Here is a 24,736-nt window from a genome sequence, read left to right on the forward strand (position 1 = left end):
AAAGCTGTAGTAATCAAGACTGTGGTTTTGGCAGAACACTAGACAAACAGATCTCTGAACAGAATAGAGAGCTCACAAATAGACCCACACAAATATAGTCAGCTGACCTTTGACAAAGGAACAAAGGCAATACAATAGAGAAAAGATAGTCTTTTTAACAAATCGTGCTGGAACAACCTGACAACCACACGCTGAAATAAGAATTGAGACACAGACCTTTCACCCTTGACAAAAAATAAGTGAAAATGTATTCTAGACCTAAATGTAAAATATAAAGGTATAAAACTCTTAGAATATAATAACATGGAGAAATATAAGTGACTTTGGATATGGAGGTAACTTTTAGATATAACACTGAAGACACAGTTATATGAAAGAAATAAGTGATAAACTGGACTTTATTAAAATTTAAAACTTCTGCTCTGCAAAAGATAATGTCAAGAGAATGAGAAGTTAAGCCACAGTTTGGGAGAAAATCTTTGTAAAAGAGAAATTTGAGGCCGGGCACAGTGGCTCACGCCTGTAATCCCAGCACTTTGGGAGGCCGAGGTGGGTGGATCATGAGGTCAAGAGATAGAGACCATCCTGGCCAGCATGGTGAAACCCCATATCTACTAAAAATACCAAAACTTATCCAGGCGTGGTGGCAGGCGCCTATAGTCCCAGCTACTCAGGAGGCTGAGGCAGGAGAATTGCTTGAACCCAGGAGGCGAAGGTTGCAGTGAGCCGAGATCGCGCCACTGCATTCCAGCCTGGCAACAAAGCGAGACTCCGTCTCAAAAAAAAAAAAAAGACATTTGATAAAGGACTATTATCTAAAACATGTAAAGAGCTTTAAAACCCAACAATACAACCCACTTAAAACATGGGCAACGACCTTCAGAGAAACCTCACCAAGGAAGATATATATCCACATGACATGTAAGTGTGTGAAAAGATATTCAGCATCATATATCATTAGCGAATTGAAAATTAAAGCAATGAGATACTACTGTGCACCTATTAAAACGGCCAAACTCCAGAACACTGATAGCACCAGATGCTGATAAGGATGTGGAGCAACAGGAACTCTCATTCATTGCTGATGGGAATGTAAAATGGTACAGCCACTTTGGGAGACAGTTTGTTAGCGTCTTAGAAAGCTAAACACACTCTTATCACACGATGCAGCGTTTTCTGTCCTTAGTATTTACCCAAAGGAGTTGAAAACTTATACCCATGCAAAAGCATGCACATAGATGTTTGCAGCAGCTTTTTCATAATTGCCAAAATGTGGGAGTAAACAAGATTTCCTTCAGTAGGTGAATGGATAAACAAAGCGGTGCATCCAGACAATGGAATATTATTCAGCACTAAAAAGAAATGAGTTATCAAGCCATGAAAAGACATAGATATACATGTTACTAAGTAAAAAGAGTCAATCCATATGACTCCAACTATATGACATTCTGGATAAGGAAAAACTATGGAGATGGTAAAAAGATTTGTGGTTTCCAGGGGTTAAGAGGGAAGGAGGGATGAACAGGTAGAGCACAGAGAATTTTTAGGGCAGTAAATCTACTCTGTATGATACTGTAATGGTGGAATCATGTCATTATACATTTGTCCATACCCACAGAATGTACAACACCAACATAATGTAACCTGTGGACTTTGGGTGATAATAATGTGTCAGTGTAGGTTCGATTGCAACAAATGTACCACTCGGTGGGGTATGTTGATAGCAGGGATGTCTTGTCAGGATACAAGAGGTATATGATAACTTTCTGTACCTTCTGCTCAGTTTTCCTGTGGACCTAAAATTAAAGGCTATTAAAAAATTTTAAGCATATAAGGAGACTTTTGTGTCATAAATACTAACTCTGTGCTTCAGTACACCCATTCTGTTTCACCCATGGAGCTGAATGATTCAACAGAAATGGTCATAATAGCAGGAAACAGACTGCCTGAAAAACTTGTATTTTATTGAGGGGTCTTAGAAACCCATGAAAACTTCACTTCTCTTCCTTGCCTCATCTCCGTGTATAATTCAGGCTACAAGCAAGAATGGACAAGGCAACACAGGAAGGTTTCTTGTTACAGAAAGATTCTTAGTCTTACAATTATATTCTGTGTATCTATTCCTAATGTTTGTCAGGCAACCAAGAATGTTAAATATGTATGTGTGTGTTTAATTTTGGTGTAGGAATATAGGATTTTAAACAACTGCATCTAGCAATTTGGTTAATCTTCTAAATGGCAGGAACAATGAGTATTGCGTTACTAACCTTGAATACTTGTTTAGTTTTCACCAGTGCCAGTTTAAGAATCTGTTACAGGCTGGGCGCAATGGCTCAAGCCTGTAATCCCAACACTTTGGGAGGCTGAGGCGAGTGGATCACTTGAGGTTAGGAGTTCAAGACCAGTCTGACCAACATGGCGAAAAATCCTCTCTACTAAAAATACAAAAATTAGCTAGGCGTGGTGACATGTGCCTGTAATCCTAGCTACTCGGGAGACTGAGGCAAGAGAATCACTTGAACCCGGGAGGCAGAGGTTGCAGTGAGCCAATATCGCACCACTGCTCCACAGCCTGGTCCACAGAGCGAATCTCCATCTCAAAAACAAACAAACAAACAAAGAATCTGTTATAATTAGAATGGAAAGATACAAAGGGTGAAATTTTTTTTTCTTAGTGTCACTTTCATTGCTGACACTAAGTGTTTAATCAGGCCTTAGATAACCAATTTCGGTAACTTTTGAGTTCGGCCCCATTTGGTCTCTGCCAAGGCCCTGGCTACTCAGTGCCATGTTTCTCGATGATTCTAGCCACAGTCTTAGGGTTTTCCTATCACTCAAATTGTTTCTTCTTGGCTTTTTTTTGAGGGGGGGGGGTCCTCTTTCTTTGAAAGTCATCTTTTCTACCATTTTCTTGGAGTAGGGAAGTCATGTTGGAAAATAAAATTATGTCTTCATATCAGGTACTACAGTCTGGATACCCCTAGCATGGTATCCTAGCTGTTTTGTGTATCTCAGCTTTGGTTGTTGGCGGTAATTTTAGTAGTTGAGAGAGGTTCTGCTCTTTTTGAGGAGCACAAACACATTCTTCAAAAAGTAAGTAAAAAAGAACTCCAAATAGAGCCCCCCACAGTCAGCAGCACGGGAACCAGAAGACAGCCCTAAGCACTGCAGATGATCTCTGAACTGTGCCATTGGGTGCCTTCCGTGTCTGACATTTTACATCCCCGTCTATGCCAGACATCAAGCTAAGGCCTTCCATGTACTGCCTCTCAGTTCTTACAATCCTGGGAGACCAGAGTTATTGATGCTCTTTTAATCAATGTGGAGATTTAGGTTAAGAAACTTGAAGAAATCCACACAGCTATTAAATGGCAGAGCTGTGATTCCCACCGGGGTCCTGTGTAATCCTAGTATATTGTTCTTTCCACAACATGCAGCCCTTCCGCAAATGACGTTTACACTTTGGACATGGCATAAAGTTTTCCAAAGGGGATACGGTTGTTTTGCTTTTGAAACAGCCACCTGAAAAGTTCAGCCGCATCCCAAATGTGTCTGTATTGCAGTGAGCTCTTCCTGAACTTAGCTCCCCTCCGCGGCTCTTAGCACACAAACCTGCCACTTTTACCCAGCGCTCTCCTCACTGTCCTGGAGAGGGATCAGGGATTGGGGTTATACTGTCAAACTCCTCGAGGTCCCATCGCCTCTAGCATCACTCTTTATAAAAAGTGGACCTCATCTTGGTTGGTTAATTGTATCTCTCTCTTGTTCATCTTTCAAACTCATGCTGATGATAACAAGAGCAATGTAAGAGTGAGTTGCAGCAAATTCATGGTTCCTCCTGATCAAACCACATGCTACCTCCTATCATCTCAGCTTTCTTAACTGGTTGGATAAGTTAGAAAAATGCATCACAGAAGAGGAAAGTCAGACTTTTAGCAAGAGGGACTAACCGCTGGTGAGATTACTTTGCTTTAAAAAGGAAACAAAGAAAAGCCACGTCCAGAAAATATAAAGGGAATTGGCCAACAAGTGGATGATGTCCAGGATACAGGAAGTGTCATTTCCTTCCTTTCACTGAGCTTCCAGGGCTCTGTGAAAGCACAGAGGGAGGTTTCCTTGTTTTGCAGTGGAAATTTGGATATATCATCTCTCTATTTTGCTGACCTTGATTTGGTCCTCCTCCTCGCCCCTCGCTGCCTGGACCAGGTCTCTCTGCTTGTCTCAGAAGGTATTTGTTGGTTGCAAATAGAAATCTCTGCCATCACCCTCTATTATAGGCAACCAGAAGAAACTTTCTTGGTATTCTTTGCTACAGATATTATGGGGTAACAAGATTAAAAATATTGTAATGTTTTTGTGGAAGGAAACTTAAGAGATTGAAACCATAAGAACTTAAAATTGACAATGGAAAAAATGGAGTTCCCCGGAGCTGGTTGTTGTGGAGTTAGGATGGAGAACCAGGCCTTTTGGTGTCAGACAAGTTCTCTTTATAAAGAAGCAGTGGCTCTTCTATTCTGGACATTCTGGCCTCATGGGCAGGGTGCTTTAACCCTGCCTGTCTCTACCCACCGGGCATGGGATCCCAGGAGAACAAAGAAGGGTCACTCAGACCCTGCTGCCCAAGTGTGTCTTGTGGGTGCAGGTTTCATTTCAGATTCCTTACAGCAGTCTATTCTATACCTAGCCAGTGGCTCAAGAACACCCGCCTTTCTCATTATTATATTCATCAGATGTTTACTCAGTGCCTGCTGCATGCCAGGCGCTACGAAGGACAGTTCTTTGTTTTGATCATTTAAAAAGTTAAATAGACTAGGCACGATGGCTCATGCCTGTAATCCCAGCACTTTGGGAGGCTGAGGTGAGTGGATCACTTGAGGTCAAGAGTTCAAGACCAGCCTGGCCAATATGGTGAAATCCTGTCTCTACTAAAAATACAAAAACTAACTGGGCATGGTGGTGCATGCCTGTAATCCCAGCTACTTGGGATGCTGAGGCAGGAGAATTGCTTGAGCCTGGGGAGCGGAGGTTGCAGTGAGCCGAAATTGTGCCACTGTACTCCAGTGTGGGCAGCAGAGCAAGACTCTGCCTCAAAGAATGAATAAATGAATGAATGCATGAATGAATAAATAAAGTCAGAAGCCTTATCTCCTGCTTTTTCACTTAGATGGTGTACCTATGCATGTGTGTTTTATACTGATAGAATTCCATGGCGAAGCCCACCTGACCTGAGTGGCGGTGCATTGAGAAAGTGTCCTGTCTACTGTGCCCCAGCAGGGCCATGGGCCAGCTTGGTATAAGGGAAAGCAATGAGCTGGCAGGTAGGAGGCCTGTGTTTGTATCCCCAGCTTAGGTGGTAAGTGCCTGGGAGATATGGGACAAGCCTTTTCAGTTCCTTAACTATGTTTTCTTTATTTAATTTAATTATTTACTTTTTACTTTATTTTTTAAGAGGCAGTCTTGCTCTATTGCCTAGGCTGGAACACAGTGGCACCATCATGGCTTATTGCAGCCTCAACCTCTTGAGCTCAAGTGATCCTCCTGCCTCAGCCTGCTGAGTAGTTGGGACTACAGGCATGCACCACCATGCCTGGCTGATTTAAAATTTTTTTTTTTTTTTAAGAGAAAAGGTCTCACTGTGTTGCCCAGGCTGGTCTTGAACTCCTGACTTCAAGCGATCCTCCTGCCTTCAAGCGATCCTCCTGCCTTGGCCTCCCAAAGTGTTGGGATTACAGGTGTGAGCCCCGCACCTGCCCTCCTTTGCTTTAAGTAAGGTTGTTATTTTTCAGTGATTTCTGAGTTCCCTCCAATATCTGACGATCTCAAATCCACAAAATTGAGCTCAGATAATTAACCTGGAAAACTCATTTGTCTCACCAAGAAGTATAAAAGAATAGAATCATCTTTTACCATCTTTGCATCCCTTGACTTTCTGCCTTTGAACTTATTTTCAAAAGCCCCAGTGAGATGCATGTGGGGTGTGGACATTGTGAGACCTGAGGCTCGGGAAGGCGGTGAGTGTGCTGCTCACAGGCAGAGGTGCAGCCACTATCTGTCTGTAAGGAAGGATTTTAGATCCAGCCCTTTGTCCGTCCTGTGACGAGTTTGCACCCAGCTGTTTCTGCTCACTGGCTTCCCAAGAGACAGCCAGCTTTTATTGGAAGGACAACTCACTGGGGATGGGAGGACAGGCTATGCCCATGGAAACCTGACAAGTTTACCTGGCCTACAGGGGATGGAGCCTTTGACCTTGGCCCCATTAACTGTGTTTTATCCAGCAACCTACCAGACCAGCGACACTTAAGGGAAAAACAACAGGATTTAGCACCTGCTCCTTCTCTGGGACCGCCGCCCCCCTTGCCCCCACCCCCGGCAAACACACACACACACACACACAATGCAGGTGTATAGAAACATAGCTCCTTGTCTCCTTCATAATTACCTTTAATTCCTAAGAGGTTAAAAATAATTTGTTCATCTTTTATGTGTGTACGTGGGATAAAACTAATTTATCTTGTGATCAGAAAGTAGGGAGAGATTTTATAAATCACTCCATAATTCCAGCATCTAAATGATGCTTTCCTTGTTGGGAAATCATGAGTACCTCTCAGTAATTGCTTCTGAGTTTTCAGCATATTTATGACTTTCTCTTTTGTGTGCCAGAGTCTACAAGCATTACCATTAAAAGTCCTTTTGTATTTAGTTATTTGTTTACAGATATGTTTCCTTCCTCTTTGAAGACAATGTCTGGCACAATGGTGTTCAATAAGTGTTTTCATGTATAATGAATGAATGGACCACTTTAGTAATGTAAGTCCTCAGCCTAAATGCACATCCTCAGAGAGAGACAATTTTCTTGCCTGCCTCCCTCCCTCCCTCCCTCCCTCCCTCCCCCGGTCCATCCCTCCCTCCCTCCCTCCCTTCCTTCCTTGCTTCGTTCCTTCCTTCCTTCGTTCCTTCCTTCCTTTCTCTCTCTCTCTTTTTGTCCTTCTGTCTGTCTTTCTTGACAGGATCTCACTCTGTTGCCCAGGCTAGAGTGCAGTGGTGCAATCATAGCTGACTGCAGCCTCCAACTTCTGGGCTCAAGGGATCCTCTGACCTTGGCTTCCCTAGTAGCTAGGACTATGAGTGTGCGCCACCTCACCTGGCTAGTTATTTTATTTTTAGTTTTTTGTAGAGTCAGGGTTTTGGCTATGTTGCCCAGGCTGGTCTCCCACCTCAGCCTCCCAAAGTGCTGGAATTATAGATGTGAGCCACCACGCCCAGAGAGAATTTTCTAACCATGTTTTCTAAAGTAGCTTCATTCTCAGGAGTTGGCCTTTCCCAGGTTAGCCTCTTTTATTCCTTCGTAACTTTTAGCCCTATATGAAATTACTTTTCTTGTTTATATGCTTGTGTGTTTACACATATATTTTTTTCTTTCCATTATTAAGTAAGATTTAGGACATGGAGACATTGAGTACCCTGCTTTCCTAACATCTGTAACTAATTGTTCACTGGAGAAATGAATCTCCAATCTGCAGTTGAACTTCTGGAAATAGCAAAACTTGTTCAGAATGAATTTTGGAGCATGCAGTAGTAATTAAGATGAATAATGTCTTTGGGAAGACATAATACCACGTAAAGTAATGGAGAAATAGTTCTGTGCTTTTTCACACATGACTCAAACTTGTTTCAGAGACATTTCCAAACAAAAATATTCAATCATATTTCAGCAATGCAATTCTGTGTTACTTTGAGGTGGTTACTTTATAGACTAATATTCACTTGACAGTGTCAATTTTTACATTTAAAAAAATTGCAGTAAAATTTATATGCAACACAGTGCACTCATCTTAGGTTTACAGTTCAGTGTGTTTTATGAAATGAATGCAGCTTGTATACCTAAACATTCCGATCAAGATAAAACACATTTCCCTCACCCCAGAAAATTCCCTGGTGTCTTTATCCACACGGTTCCCATCCTCAGTAAACAGCCGCCAATCTGGTTTAGATCACTGCGAGTTAGTTTTACCTGTGAGTCAATGTCATATCAGTGGAATTAGATGTGTCTTTTGTGTTTGGTCTCTTTCACTTATTGTAATGGTTTTTAGGTTCATCCATGATGTTGCACATCCATAGTTTATTCCTGTGTATTGCCAAATATAAATATATTACATATTATATATGATAGTAAATAATATAGTATGTACATATAACACTGTTTGTTGATACTCCCATTGATGTACATTTCGATGGGTTCCAGCTTTTGACTGTTAAAAATAAAGCATTCATAAACATTCTTATAAAGCATCAGAGTGAGGATGTGGCCAGGTCATAGGATAAGTGTAAGTTTAACTTTGTAAGAAACCACCAGCAATGGAAGCGAGTTCCAATTGCTCCATCTCCTTACCAGTGATTGGTGTAGTCAATCTTTTTACCTTTAGCCATTCCAGTGGGTGGATAGTATCTCACTGTGTCTTTTCTTTAGAGTTATAATTTGCATGGAGTAAAATTCACCCTTTTTAGTGTAAAATTCTGCAGGTTTTGACAAATGCATGCAATCATGCAACACAACCATGGTCAAGCTACAAAGCCATTCTGTCAGACCCGAAGTTCTCCCGTGTCCCTTTTCAGTCATCTCCATGCCACCCTGAGTACTTGGCAACTACTCATCCGTTTTCTATCCCTATAATTTTGCCTTTGCCTAGTTCTGGCCTACCAGGATTTATCAGCTGTGTATTTTTTAAATTTTATCAGTCATATATGTTTATAAATTTAAACATCATAACTATTTCTACAAGGTTTATAATGAAAAACAGGAGACCCTTTTTAACTCCTCTCGAATTCTGAGGAGTTTCAGCTTTTTCAGAAGTCTTTCAACTCTTTCAGCCAATTTTGTGGCATGAATCTCTTCATTTCTAAATTCATTTCTTACTGTGGAAGACAAGGATTTCACTCTTCTGTATACCCCACCATACAGATACCTACTAATCCCTCTTAGAAAAGCAGATATAGATATAATTTTTTTTTTTTTTTTGAGACCGAGTCTCACTCTATCTCCCAGGCTGGAGTGCAGCGGCATGATCTCAGCTCACTGCAACCCCTACCTCCAGGTTCAAGCGATTCTCCTGCCTCTGCCTCCTGAGTTTTTTTCTTTAAACACTTAGGATTTGGGTTATCATAGCTATGTAGTGTAAGCAGCAGAGGCTGTGGGATTTACCTTGATTGCATTTCCTTTCTTGAATAATATGTTTTTCTAGAGCTAATTCCTTTTTTTCTTCATTCTCTGTGAATGTACCTCTATTTCATACTCAAGGTTGCTGACAGAATTGTTGCCTGCCTTTTAATATGTTCAGGCAGATAAGATCATTCCTCAGTTCCTTTTTTTTCTCGGATTCGTTCCTCATGGGACCGTCTGTCCTCCTCCCTAGTTTGGGACTGGTTGCACTTTCCTAGTGACATAGCTCTTTTTCTGAGAGCTCCCTTTATCATCTGTCCTGGGGACAGAAAAGTAGGAACTAACTAGGTAATTCAGCTAGGGGTAGTATGCATTTGTGTAATTGCAGATTAATACCTGTTCATTTTGACTGATCCACGTGTATAAAAAGTCATGAATTCACATGGATGCCTTCAATCCCAATCCGGCAGTACAGGGGTCATTCGAGATTTTTCCCTTCTGGGGCTTATAGCTCCATTCTATAATAGTAAGAAACCTAGCTTCCCATATTTTTAATAGATTTAGCTATTTGATCAATTTCCTTGTATGTAACTGATCACTCATCCTCATTAGCATGCTGTCTCCCATGGGAACACCCCCCTCACCCCGTTTTTGCTCTGATATCCAAGGCCAGTGCACCACCCCCAAGTCCTGTGTGCGGATACCCCCTCGCCTCACTTAGGCTCTGACACCCCGTTTGCTCCCTTACATGGATGCCCAGCTCGTTCCCCCGGGGCTCTGACATGCCAAGCCAGTCTGGACCCCTCTGCGGATGTGCAGCCCTCCCCCATGGCAAATGCCCAAGTCACTCTGCTCCTCCCCATGGCTCAGGACTCAGCTGCCCAGGAGGGAGAGCAGAAGGGCCAGGATCCATCTCCTGATTCTGTCCTGATTCCCATTCCGCAAGTTTTTCCTTTCTTCAATCTTCGTATACCAAAGACTACTGTCCTCCTATTTGCTTAAGCCCAAGATACAAATACCTTTGAGAATTTGCCTTTACTCCCCCATTCATGGCCACCCGCAGCAAAGTCATGAGCAACACCTGTTGATTCATATATATCATGTGCCTGGGTGTGGTGGCTCACCCTTATAATCCTAGCACTTTGGGAGGTCTAGGCAGGCGAACCGCTTGAGTCCAGGAGTCCGAGACCAGCCTGGCAACATGGGGAGATGCCCTCTCTATAAAAAATAGCCGGGCGTGGTGGCATGCGCCTGTAGTCCCAGCTACCAGGGGTCGGGGGTGGGTGATGAGGTGGAATCCATTGAGCCAGGGTGGCGAAGGTTGCAGTGAGCCGTGATTGCGCCACTGCACTCCAGTCTGGGTGACAGAGTGAGATCCTGCCACAAGAAAAAAACAAACAAAAAAAAACCTCACAAATATATATATCCTGCTTTTTTTTTCATCTCTCCTCCTCTCCGCTGCACCCACCACTCCCCTTTGGTGTTCCTCTTTCTACTACACCTCACATCCCACAATCCATTCCCATATAGAAAGCAGCAAGGATGCTCTTTTAAAAGCCTAAGGCAGCCAGGCACAGTGGCTCATGCCTGTAATCCCAGCACTTTGGGAGGCCGAGGCAGGTGGATCAATGGAGGTCAGGAGTTTAAGACCAGTCTGGCCAACATGGTGGAACCCTGTCTCTACTTAAAATACAAGAAATTAGCTGGGCATGGCGGCACAGCTCTGTAATCCCAGCTACTGGGGAGGATGAAGTGTGAGAATTGCTTGAAGCTGGGAGGAGGAGGTTGCAGTGAGCCAAGATTGCACCACTGCACTCCAGCCTGGGCGACAGAGCAGGACTGTCTCAAAAAAAGGCATGATGACATTTGAAACCCTCCAATGCTTCCTGCTGTACTTAGAATAAAACTTGAATTTCTCCATGGCATATAATACCTATGTCTGGTAATTAATCTTGGCTACACATTAGCATCACCGGGGGACCTGTTTAGAAGCATTAAGTCTGGGCCTCACCCCAGTCCAGTTAAATCAGAGTATTTGGTGGTGTGGCCCAGGCATCAGTATTTGTAAAAGTTCCTGGTGGATCTCATTGGTGTCCAGGGTTGAGAACTAGGCCTCCTCTAACTACCTTCTTACTGCCTCTCCCCATCTCAGTCTCTTGCGCTGAACTCAGGCCATGCCATTTTTCTTCTGTCTTTGAACTTCGGGCTTACTCTTGCCTCACAGCTTCCTCGCTTGATTTGTTTCTGTCTGGAAGTTTTTTTGCCCAGATCTGTTAATGGCTCATTCCTTTTAGCTTCTTAGAGTAATCTGTCCTCAGTCACCATATTTAAAATAAATGTGCCGTGTTACCAACCATTCTCTGCCATGTTACTTTCCTTGAGCATTTCTTCCTCTTCGCACTGTCGTTATCTCAGCTCATCCTACTTGTGTATATTTTTAACATTAGAGTGTAATAATCTTCATGTGAACTCTTGCTTTCCACTACATCCTGGTTCTTGATTAGTGCTTAATGAAGATTTGTAGAATGACTGCATGTAATGAGGAGAAGAATCAGGTAAGGGATCTGTTGGACAGAAAGTATGCAGCAGCCAGAGAGACATTTGGATCGGTGAAGTGAAATGGAGCAGATGAGAGTCCTGCCTCATGGAGATTACTTGAGAAGCCAGATATAAAGTAAATAATTTTGACAGTGGAATTAGCAACTCTCTGTTATTTTCAATTGGAGAGGACAGATTTTTATTCTGGATTAGAGCAATCCCAAGAAAGCAGAAATGACTTGTGAGCCTCCTGAAAGAGCAACCCTCAGCCTAGAATAAGTTGATGTTCGCTATGGTTGCCATGAACTTGCCTTTTGCAACTGTTACTTCCCCTAAATGTAGACAAGAGTAGCCCTCTGGACTCATTATGCCCTCACCACTCCCTTTATTTTAATAGTGGAATAACTTAAGAAAGCATCTGAGATCCTGCTGAAGAGTTCACACCGCCCACCGATTGCAGCTGCCTCTTTGCATTATGTCTTCTTAAGCCTAATAGCAAACTATATTTAATTATGATCGTCTTACTGTAAATACGCGGGATTAATTGGAAAACTGGGTTCTTGCTTGTATGACAACTCAGGTATGTAATGTGGAAATGAGCGAACATACTCGTGAACTGTTACCATATTCCGTGCAGTTATTAAAATAGAATTTATGGAGTTCTGACAGTATATGCTTAAAGCTCCAGAGGTAGATCTGTTCTCTTATGCGTGATACAAGGAAAATGAACGTTCATGTTTACATATTCAGCGTGATAATTTTGTGCCTTTAGATAGGGCTTATACACACACCACAATTTTAGAGAAGACATAGGAGATTAAAAAAAAAAAAGTTTTTTCAACAGTGACAGGCTTAGGAAGCATAGCTCCGTGATGAATGGCTGTGCAAAATACTGTTTACAAAAGTACAGAAAATTCTACTTTGAAAGTGGAATGACGTTTGTATTGTGACAGCTTGGCTTTATAGGGCACAGAACTACGAAAACTACTTGGAAAAGATGAATATCTTGTTTCTCAGCCTGCTCCCCTCGCACTCCACTCTTGTCCCAGGGCAAATTCGAAGCCATTTAGTCATGCAAAAGCCCATTTTCACGTTTTCACACAACCAAGCAAGTATATACACATGGGTACAGACCTTGAGACCTGGGGAGCAATGCTTAGCTCAGTATCCTTCTTATTCCTGAATCTCTTAAACTTGGGATCCTAAATCGGGGGAAGTGTTTCCTGTTTAGATATCTTTTTCTCAGCCATGTGCCTCGATGCAAGCCACAATTCCACAGCATAGTATCCCACGCCTCCCTGTAAAACGCAGCAAATCCTTTCAATGTCTGAATGCCACAGTTTAAAATATTTGTGAAATATTACTTTTACAATAATATTTGCGAAAATATTATTGAATATATGCCCAAAGAAGGTAAATTCAGTTTGCTACTTGTAATATGTACAAAATAGAGTATGTGTCTATTTTCTGGTTGATTCCATGTAGAGCAAATTACAAGAGAGTTCTAGGATCCTATTGGCAGATGCCTGGAGTTTTAATTACAGTTTGCATCTACTCACTGTGTGTGTATGGCTACATGTGTGCCATTACTTTTAGTGGCAAAAACCACAATTACTTTTGCACCAACCTAATACCACAGGGTTTACCTGGGTAAGATGACCACACTGATGCTTTAGTTGATGGGCATGGGGAATGAGGGAAATTATCACAGTGAATTTCCTATAGTAGGTGTTCAGCAAATAGTTAATATAAAAAATCTGTTTAGGGACAGATTAAATTGTGTACTCTCTACAAGATTGAGGGTTGGAAAATATCTGTAGGGGTGTGTGCCTTTATTGGAATTTTTTTAATTTTTTTTGGAAACGGAGTCTCGCTCTGTCACCTAGGTTGTGCAGTGGTGTAATCTCGGCTTACTGCAGCCTCCGCCTCCCAGGTGCAAGGGATTCTCCTGCCTCAGCCTCCTGAGTAGCTGGGATTACAGGCGTGCACCACCATGCCTGGCTAATTTTTATATTTTTAGTGGAGATGGGGTTTCGCCATGTTGGCCAGGCTGGTCTTGAACTCCTGACCTCACGATCCGCCTGCCTCAGCCTCCCAGAGTGCTGGGATTACAGGTGTGAGCCACCGTGCCTGGCCGGAATTTTTAAAAAGAAGTTAAAGCCTCTACCTAAAGCCTCAGCAAGCAAACACATAAGATCTTTTTATGGGGGTTCGGGTGGGGGGGTGTTGCTTTTAGCATTACCAAGAATTGCACACAATTTCGTTTTCTTATTCATTATTTGGATTATTTTTAAGGTGCAAATATTTGTCTCCATAAGATGTGCTAGTTCAATTTAAAATTTTCCCAGAATGGTGGTTCTTAACCTGAGAACTCAGAAGAGTTACAGCAAATATAAGTTATTTAAAAAAAATTTTAATAGTATAAGGTGACATGTAGAAAGCATGTATACAATGAAAGTCCATACTTATTCATGCAAAAACATTTATTAAATGACTGTAAGGTATTAGGGTGATAAGAAACGGGCTGTCTTGTTTTTTTTTTTGGTTTTTTTTTGTTTTTTTTTTTTTAGCTGTTCTATTCTTCCTCCAAAAGAGTAGAGATGAGGCTAGGTTCTATGTGAATTTTAAATCCGATTATTATTAAGAGAATACAGCTCTAAAATTCAGTTAGACTTTTATTGTGTAATAAACTAAAACATTCATCTTCTAACGTACTATCTGTTAATCGTCTCTGTCAATTGTTACTTCCCAGTATTTATAATAGAACACGAGAGTATATATTGCTAATACCTTTCTGATATCCCAGAAAACATAAAATATTTTGTGTTCTCTTTTGCTCTGACAGGTTGGTACAGAGGATATACCCTCCAAAATAAATCTAAAAAGGTATGACTTCTCATCTACTTTTTATTTCATTTGGAATCTGTCTGCTAGTTTTGTATTGTGCTGTGTGACCCTCTCCTCTGCTCTCTGCTATCTCTAGACCTAGTTTGCTTTCTCTTTGATGGCTCTTCCTTGAATTTGAAAGCAAATTCTCTGACCTCACTGCCTAAATGTAATAGTGTAAATCCCATTGACTGTATTTCCCACCAGCCAATTCAAGGAGAGAGTCCTGGAAGAATTTTTACTTCCTGTCTCTCAAGTTAAGCAGGTTGGTAACACATTCATTGCTCTAGTGGGATCTCTCTTTCAGGGAGGGGTGGACCCACGCTTCTTCCTTTATCCTTTACTTCCAATGCTACAATTCCAGACTAAAGGATCTCCCCATTTCCGCTTGATCCTTTCCTTCATTGTAAATTGGATAAACAAGAGTGGTTTTCATATTGTGAGCCTCACACCCCAGTAATACATTATGAAATCATTATGGTGGATTATAACCAATTTTTTCCAAAAAATGAAACCGAAAAGTAGAGAACATGAGATACAATGGTAAGTACTGTTTCGTGAAACTTTTATTTTCGGTATATAATTTATTGTTTTTATTATATTTTATGTATGTCATAGGTAACACTGGTTGCCATAACAATGTATCTCTTACTGTGCAACAAAGGCACAGTTTGAAAAATACTGACCTAAATGGATCCTTTTGCCGGTGCCAAAACTACTAATCGTCAGGCTAAAGAAAATCTATTAATTATGTTAATACCCACCTCAGTTTCTTTTAGGTCTTGTCAGCACTTTTCCTTTGATACTGCTCGCTGGGGCAGCATGACATGTCAGCACTTCCTTTTGAAAGAGCAGAGTTGATAGGGCCGTATTATTTCACAATTAGTTCACATGCCAAATAGCAAATTAGGAAAGGGATGAGAGAAACGTTTTAGAATTTATCAAAAGAGGAGTGAAAAAACAAAACCAGACCCACGGTTCTTACTCTTCACGGACAGCATGACAAAGACGTAATCCTGCACAAATAGGCTGATGTTACACACCCAACTCTCCAAAGAGTATAGGGCCCAGGAAAACACCTTTCTACAAGGTATAGTTCATTAGAAACCAGGACTGCTTCTGCATTATTGATGCTTAAATCACACTCAGTATTTGCACATGTATGTGTGCACATACACATTTTGTTTGGGATCCTCAGTGGCACAGAGTACTTGACGATGGCCACTCCTGCTTTTTTAGCCCTATTGGTGTTAATTTTACTCACGGTTATGGAAGTGGTAGTTATTTCAAAGCACAATTGGAGCTAACAGTTTTGATGTTCCGAATTTGTTCAACAGTAAGAATACTTACGTCACTTAATTCCCAGTCTTTTTTTTAAAAAAAAAATGTTAATTTAAAAACAATAAACAAAAAGCCATCCTCAAAATTATGTGATGAACTTAAGGAACAAATGAAACTCTTGTGATTTTTCACTGGGAAATTCAATTACATTCAACCAAGGTCCTAGATCAGGTCTTCCTTTTCGCAGACTACGGTATGTAAGGATCCTTTTGAACATGGAAGACCTTGCTTTCCAAAGTATCCTATGATTTTTTAATACAGTCATTCCTTATTTCCACAGGGGATTGGTTCCAGGATCCCCACAATACTGAAATCCATGGATGCTCAAGTCCCTGATATAAAATGGCATCGTATTTGCATATAACCTCTGCGTTTCCTCCTGTGTACTTTAAATCATGTCTAGATTATTTATAATACCTAATACAATGTAAATGCTATGTAAATAGTTATAATACCGTATTGTTTAGGGAATAATGACAAGGAAATAAACCTCTGCTTACTTTTTTTTCTATATTTTTAATCATCGGTTGGTTGAACCCATGATATGGAGGGCCTTGTGTATATAAAAATCAGTCTAGCTAATAGTGCCATTGTTGTTGGCTTTGAACAGTAGATACATAGGGTGCCCCACCAGGATCTAAATGATAAATTCTGGATATGTTTTTAATTTTTTTGTGTTCATTAAAGAGTGCTTAAAACCTTTAAGCTTAAAATCTCACCCTTTAGAGGAAATCTTTCAGTGAGAATTTCTCTTTGTTCTCTTGATAGTAAAGAAAAACTTTCTAATTCAATGAAACGATGACACAGACAAGGGCCATGCATTTATTTGATGGTTGTTTTAAGTCGAAATATCCTTCGTGTGGAGAGATCCAGGGAAAATACAGGGAATTCAAATTCAGTTGCCGGGAATTCTGCTCTGCTTCTGACACCCCTTCATTAAGAGATCAGCTCATTAGAAGTGCTCTCCTGTGCTGTGTCCCTCATTTCTCCATCTTTAGGGGACAGACCTACTTGCAAGCCCTAATGTTTTAATGGAAATTCTTGGTGTCATTTGTAAGCTGACTCAGTCATTTAGAGTGATGATAAAAGGAGCCAGTGGTTTTACAAATCGAAGAAGCCAAGTGCTTTTCCGAAACTGATTATTGATCCTGGCGGAATTGTGGGAGTGTGGATAAGGGCAACATCTAGAAAATCATTCGTTTATTTTTCTACTCAAGTGAGTGGCTTACAAGGAGCAAGGAAAAGCAGAACTGAGAGATAGGCTGTAAATCAGAAACACATGACCTAGGTTTACTCTGACTTTCTGTGTGCCGTCGTGGCATAGGAGACATTTTATAAGCATCAAAGTTACCAGAGCAATTCTATGACTGTAAATTGCCAAGTGTCATCATGGAAAGGTGAAGCCTACAGATGACAGAGTGGTAATATAACACATACATACATACATATATTTGAGACAGGATCTCAGACTGTTGCTCAGACTGGAGTACAGTGGCGTAATCGTGGTTCGCTGCAGCCTTGACCTCCTGGGCTCAAGCAATTCTTCTGCCTCAACCTTCTGTGTAGCTGGGACCATTGGCATGTGCCACCATTCTGTGCTAATTTTTTAATTTTTTGTAGAGACGGTGGTCTCAGTTTGTTGCCCAGGCTGGTCTTGAACTCCTGGGCTCAAGCGATCCTCTTGTCTTAGCTTCCTGAAGTGCTGGGATTACAGGCATGATCCAGTGTGCCCTGCCTTAAATATTCTTTTAATATGAAAACAATCATGTCTGAACACCCAGTATGAATTGTCTGCTTATGATCTGCTTAGATGTCACAAAATTCATCACTGTGCATTTATGTTTCTGAATACTTCTAACTTGAATGTTCTCCGTTTATTAGGAGGGACTAGTCACCAGATTGTGAATACATGAAACTTTTAATTGGTCCTTTACTTTCTGATTTCAAAAACCTTCAGCAAGGATGTTCTTTTGTAGTAGCAATGTAACATTTCACTTTTGACTTCCAGAATTGGATCCTTATAACTAAACAGTTTATCCCTGCTCAGCGCCTCCCCCGCCCCACTCCTGGTTTTTTATGAGTTTTGCACTTTTTTTATTGTGGTAAAAATATATATAACATAAAACTTACCATCTTAACCATTTGTAAGTGTACATTTCAGTGGCACTAAGTACATTCTCATTGTTGTACAACCATCAACACCATCCATCGCCAGAAGTCTTTCATCTTTCCAAACTAAAATTCTGTCCCTTTTAGACACTAACTCCCCATTGTCCCCCATCCCCTGCAAACTCCTTAGAACCCCCATTGTACTTTCCGTCTTTATGAATTTAACTACTCCAGGTGTAAGTGGAGCCATACAGTATTTGTCCTTTTGTGACTGGCCTATTTCACTTAGTGTAATGTCTTCAAGGTTAATTCCCAACATCCCAGTTTGGTTCCCCACAGAGATGATAGTCAACAAATCATTTACCATGGTGCAGCGGCACAGCAGGCAGAAGAAACACCCACAGTTCCTTAGGCATCCTAGGGACAGGCCTAGAGCTTCCAAACTGCAGAAATCAGGCCCCAGAGGAATCGCACACAGTTTGTGAACTGAACACCCACCTTCCTCACTGCTATATTCGTCAGATGTTTACTCAGTGCCTGCTGCATGCCAGGCACTGCGAAGGACAGTTCCCTGTTTTGATCATTAAAAAAGTTAAATAGACCAGACATGGGGGCTCACGCCTGTTATCCCAGCACTTTGGGAGGCTGAGGTGAGCGGATCACTTGAGGTCAAGAGTTCAAGACCAACCTGGCTAATATGGTGAAATCCTGTCTCTACTGAAAATACAAAAATTAGCTGGGCATGGTGGTGCATGCCTGTAATCCTAGCTACTTGGGATGCTGAGGCAGGAGAATTGCTTGAGCCCGGGGGGCGGAGGTGCAGTGAGCCAAAATTGTGCCACTGTACTTCAGTCTGGGCGACAGAGCGAGACTGTCTCAAAGAATGAATAAATGAATGAATGCATGAATGAATAAAGTCAGAAGGCTTATCTCCTTCTTTTTCACTTAGATGGTGTGCCTACACATGTATCTTTTATACTTATAGAATTCCCTGGCCAAGCTCACCTGACCTGAGAGGTGGCACATTGAGAAAATGTCCTGTCTACTGTGCCCCACAGTAGACACACATTTAATTTTTATTTTCAATTATTTGATCAGTTTTCCAAAATAGTTCTGAATCCCACCTCCGTAATGAAAGAGGTCGTTGTCACCTTGCATCTATGTGTGTTCTTGGTCTCATCAGTAATGGGATTAGAGTCATGCTTTCTCACTCATGTTCCCAACGTCTGCCCGCTTCTCAAAGCAACGAGGAGAAGGGATGCCTTTTTATTTTGGGGCTCTGTGTTTGGTGGGATAGCATGTGCAGGATCCACTCTGTCATCACCAGTGCTAGGAGCAGCTTGATCTCAAATGTTCTTGCTGTTTCCTGTTTTATTGGCAATGGATTAAAAGAGAGAAAGCAGAGTATTGTACAGACAAATATAGCACATGCAACTGGACACAAAAACAACCCTGTCAATGTTCACCGGTTTCCTGTCTGAGTGGAGTAAGGATCAGTGGGTATATATGCCTCCAGGCACTGGGACATCCCCTCCCTCCTTTATGATCAGCCACCCCTGATGTGTCATGTTCATGGAGTTCACACCGACTCTTCCAGGAATAGGGCTAGGAGCAATTAGCCAACAGTGCCAGCTATAAGCTCCATATAAGAGACCATGAAACAGATCAGCATTGCTGTCTCCAGATGGCATCTCCTCTGTCTGTGCATGAGCATATCACACAGTAAACAGCAGAAGCTTTGGTACACATAAGAACCCTCACATCTGGGACTTGCTTCCTGTTGGTTAGATCTGGTCCTCCATTCTCTGATTTCTGTCCACCAGTTTCTCCTCTTTCTCTTAGGTCTTTCCAGGCCTAAGTGTTCCCCAGGGACAGTGTTACAATGCTGATGTGGAATTGCCTCTTAGGGATATAGAATGGAGAGCAGTTTGAGACTGTAAGGTGCTGAAAATAACCGGGTAACTAACACCCATTGATTTTGAGTGCATTTGGTTTAAGTGGGAGTGCTGAGAGGAACGACTTTAGAAAAATCACCATGTGGTTGACCCGTGAAAAACATGGGTTTGAACTCCGCACCACTTACACATGGATTTTTTTTTTTTTAGCCAAATGCAAATCAAAATTACAATATTCTTTGGACATGAAACCTGTGTAAAAGTACATGCAGGTTGTGCAGGGCTGCGTGCCATACTTGAGTATGTGCGGATTTGGGTATATGCTTTGTGGAAAGGGAGTTTCTGGAACCAATCCCTTGCATATTCTGAGGGATGACTTATTTTATGGGCTACTGAGTACTGCATAGTTTCCATGTCACCCCTTATGTGAAACCCTTTATGGGAAGCATCTCATGGCAAGTAACATCTGAGGGGTTTAGGAGCTCACAATTACACTCCTTCCCATTATGTTATCTCTGAGCTGACACAGCATGTTTGCCTCTTCATTCACAAAATATCCTATGCTCTCTGAACCCAAATTTTAATTTCTGCCTTTTTGATGTTTCCACCATGCTTTTGTTGAGGTAGCCAGCCAGTATAAGTAATGTCCTGCAAACCCGATCTTAGGAGTTTAGCTATTGCCTGGGTGTTCATGTTTATTCTGAGGTAGTTTTTGTTTGGCGCTTGTTTTTGTTTTGTTTTCATGGCCATATAACCAAAATTCTTTTCTCTGTAGGGCATTTTCCCTGAAACGTATATCCATTTGAAAGAGGCAACTGTGGAAGACCTGGGGTAAGTTCCAAGCTAGGAAGATTCCAAAATGATGAAGATGTAACATTATCATTAATGATAATCTTAGGGCATTAATGCCTTATATATGTTAATAGCTCTGTCATCTCAGGCCGGGCGTGGTGGCTAACGCCTGTAATCCCAGCACTTTGGGAGGCTGAGGTGGGTGGATCATTTGAGGTCAGGAGTTCGAAACCAGCCTGGCCAACATGGTGAAACCTTATCTCTACTAAAAATACAAAAGAGCCAGGCTTGGTGATGGGTGCCTGTAATCCCAGCTACTGGGGATGCTAAGGCAGGAGAATCACTCCAGCCCAGGAGGCAGAGCTCACAGTGAGCTGAGATCATACCACAACACTCTAACCTGGGTGACAGAGCGAGACTGTCCCAAAAAAAAAAAAAAATTCTGTCATCTCGTCAGTTCTACTTCTCCTATGAGAGAGAAATGAAGAAAAACTTTTCACTGATATAATTCCTCCTTTGCATTACTTCTCCAGAATACTAAACACAGAAGTAGCAAACTGAGGGCTTTTGCCTCTACATTATTTTTATTACCTGTTCACTGATTGTGTGTGTGTGTGTGTGTGTGTGTGTGTGTGTATTTGCACACATGAACATTTGGGATGCTGACTGATAAGATCTGAGAAGCCCCCAGTTTAGGATCCTTGAGAGATAGATGATTAAGTGACAGCCTGCATGTACCAGCTCTGAGCCTTGGATGAGTCATTTAGCCTCAAGGGGATCCTGGGTTTTTCACAGCGTATTAGGGGAAAACGATCTGGCCCTACTTTGATCATGAGCTTGTCATGAGATTTGAATGAGGTAATGTATGCAAATGTGCCCTGCAGATAAGATCTGTTGGCTATGTTTTGGGTATTTGTATTTCTTGCCCACCTCATCTTGCCCACCTCATTTGTCCTGGGAAGTACTGCCTCTGTGACAGCTAAGAAGAGTGAGCTACTTACTCAAGTGGGAGAGAGATGTCACTTTGGTGGTGAGTTTCTGGACAGGAGAGTTCTGGAGGCAGTAAGGAGAGGCTGGGGTAGGACTGGAATCCTGGGGCTGATGGAGAGGAGAGTGGGGCCGAGGAGAGAATGGACAGCTGGGTCACAGAGCCATGCAGCCTCACAGCTAGAAAGAGCGTTCCCAGTTGTAGTTCAGCACCATCATTTCTTTATTATTATTATTATTATTATTATTATTGGCAAGCTTTATTTTGTATGAACTTGATTTCACAAAATTAGAATGGCAGTTCCACTTAAAATTAACTCATTGAAAAGTGTAAATATCACGGTATAGATAATGGTATCCAAAACTCCAAAAGGTAGTGAGATTGGTAACAGATATTGCTCCGCATTTTTGGACCCATGCAACAGCAGAACTGATGAAACTGGTTCCCAGACAAGTATGTGCCACTTGCTCCCGTGCCTCAGGGAGGAGAGAATGTTAGAACATAGGCGTTTTTGTTGCAGTGACTCGTGGATAATTGCTCCTTATTAACACTGCTAAAATTAGGTTCACATGTTTTACTTTGTGTGGGAGCTGATGACTCCTGTCCTTTCATTTTTTGAGTGGTATCTTTCAAGGCGTTGGCCTCAAACCCGCTCATTCCAAATGCGTCACAGATGGGAATTTAAGCCTCTTCACATAGCAAACCACTGGAAATTTGTAGGTAGTTGCAACATTGGTCTGTCACTGACCTCTGATAATTGGGCAACATCATTTCTTTGGAACATCATCTTCTTGATTCCACAAGAAGTGACAGGATAAGAAAACTCATAGTTAAATGAGAACAGTCTTGTTACAGGACAGTTATCTCCTAGGTGTGTGTCACCAATTCTAATTTCCGTGTTGTTGTCAAAGGGCCTATTTTCATTCTGACTAACAACCAATCATCAGAACACGTTGAAACTGTTGCTGGGTCGAGTCCAAAAGAATTCCAAGACAGTAAAAAAAAAAAAAAAAGAAGAAGGACCCGCCTAAGAGCACAGTCTTCATCACTCCAGACTCCCAGACACAGCACAGGGAACAAGAAATGACAGCACCATCATTTCACAGACAATGGTCAAGATGTCCTCAAAGCCATGCAGCTCTTTGGTGGCAGAACCAGGACCAAAAGCCAGGTCTCCTGCCCTGCTGGAGAAGTCCTCTTTCCGGTCGGCCATGGGCTCCCTCCACTGCTGCCCACCATGTTGATGGAAACGTAGGTGGGGAGGCACATTCACACCAATTAGGGTTGTACAGGATGCCCAGTTACATTGGCAATTCAAATAGTAAGTAGTTTTTCATAGTGAGCATTTCCCAGATATTTCATGGGTCACACTTATTCTAAAAAATCTTCTTACTCTACCAGAAGTTCAAACTTAACTAGGCCTCCTGTATTTTTCCTCGTTAAGCCTGGCAGTCCTACCACCAATTCCCATTTGTTTGCTTGCTCTTGCTTTCTCCTTTTTTCTTTTTGCTAATCATAAAAATGCCAGAGAGGATTTATGTGAATAAACATAGTACATAGTACCTACCTTTATGAGAGTCTTCTGTGAGTAAGCAAGGATTTTGTTAAGTGTACATTTTCTATGTTGTGAAACTGCAGATGATAAGAAAACACTGGACTATCCAGAAAGGGATTCTGCCTCCGTGCCCTGCACCCTGACCCTGGCCCCTGCCCCAACCAGGTTCTGGGTGGAGTCATAGCCCCAGGACACTCATGCCACACACACCTTTCCATCCAGCCTCCCAAATGAAACAGCTGCTTGGTGGTACCAGCTAAAATGCTGCATATTTTGCTTCCATCTTTGGGAATCACTGAAGCCAGCCTGGCTCAGTAATTGAGCCTCCTGGAGAAATCCAAATTAGGGAGATCGAGGCTGGGCTGCAGGCTCATTCAATTGCAGAAACTGAGCCCATTTTGAGGACTGTGCTGTCTTATTCTCCTTCTCTTCTCCCAGATGCTTGGATGTGATAAAGTCCCCCGCACAACTCCTGCCCTCATGCCCAACCAGCTTCATTCTCATCCTTGCACGTTGGGGAGTCTGATCCCCATCAAGTAAAGCGGTGCCGATCAGCCTGGAATAAAGTGACCCTCATTTGGTTCTTTGCAGGCAGCATGAAACCGTGATTCCTGGCGAGCTCCCCCTGGTGCAGGAGCTCACGTCCACTCTGCGAGAATGGGCTGTCATCTGGCGAAAGCTCTACGTGGTGAGTTTCCCCTTGTGGCTTGGAGCCCCAGGTTCACTCTGGGTCCTCAGCCTGTAGGTCCTTTACAGGGTGTCAGCTCCTTACTGGCTGACTTCATGGAGTGGGATGCATCCTCCCTGGATCACACAAAGGCTGATAAGCAGCAGATTCTCATTTCCCCAGAGCTGGGTCACAGATAGCGGGTAGTGGAGTAAGTGGGCGTAATCGTTCTAGCTGTCTTTTCTCAAATGATAAACATGCTGATTGTGAAAGTACTAATGATAATGATCACCACAAACACTTCTGCAGTCTTTCCTAAGTGCCAGAAACTATGACTCCTCACAACATTCCTATAAAGTAGGGGCAATTATTATTAATTTGTTAATAAGGAACCTGAGTCATGCTCTTAGCCTCTTCATGTATACCAGTGAACTGAAATTTGTCAATATCCCAGGGCTTAGCCGCGTGAGGATGACATTCTTTACCTTGGCCCACATACCTTACAGACTTAGAAACTTGAATAGTGTTAAGTTGTGGTCTGAGAGTCACCTTTTTGGCAGACTCACAGTATTCTTTCTCCCAACACTGGTTTGACCTCAGAATGCTAATACAGTGTGTCAGTTCACAGGGAAATTACAAGGAGCCAGTGCATCCTCCATGATAAACAGGAATCGGAACCAAGTCAATCTAGCGTTTAACATGATCAAACTGAGAACAGCTACCAAGGATGCTCAAAGTCTATCCGCAGCAAGCCTGCCTCATCTCCCGTGTAGAAAGCTCTTTCCTTAATGTTAACTTTGGAATCCAC

General features: G+C 42.1%; 1 protein-coding gene across 4 annotated transcripts in view; it reads left to right on the forward strand.

Annotated features, from left to right (window-relative positions):
- Positions 1-24,736, forward strand: part of DOCK5 (dedicator of cytokinesis 5) — a 235,291-nt gene that overhangs the window by 69,159 nt on the left and 141,396 nt on the right. For all 4 annotated transcript variants that reach the window (XR_012417160.1, XM_005562863.5, XM_045398048.3 and 1 more), the window contains exons 3-5: positions 14,541-14,581; positions 20,702-20,757; positions 23,853-23,949. Coding sequence is in view for 3 of the 4 variants with exons in the window: in XM_005562863.5 (XP_005562920.2) it covers positions 14,541-14,581; positions 20,702-20,757; positions 23,853-23,949 (194 nt within the window). In the remaining variant the exon portion in view is untranslated. The remainder of the gene's footprint in view (positions 1-14,540; positions 14,582-20,701; positions 20,758-23,852; positions 23,950-24,736) is intronic.

The sequence above is a fragment of the Macaca fascicularis genome, chromosome 8, assembly GCF_037993035.2.
Source record: "Macaca fascicularis isolate 582-1 chromosome 8, T2T-MFA8v1.1".
Taxonomy (NCBI): domain Eukaryota; kingdom Metazoa; phylum Chordata; class Mammalia; order Primates; family Cercopithecidae; genus Macaca; species Macaca fascicularis.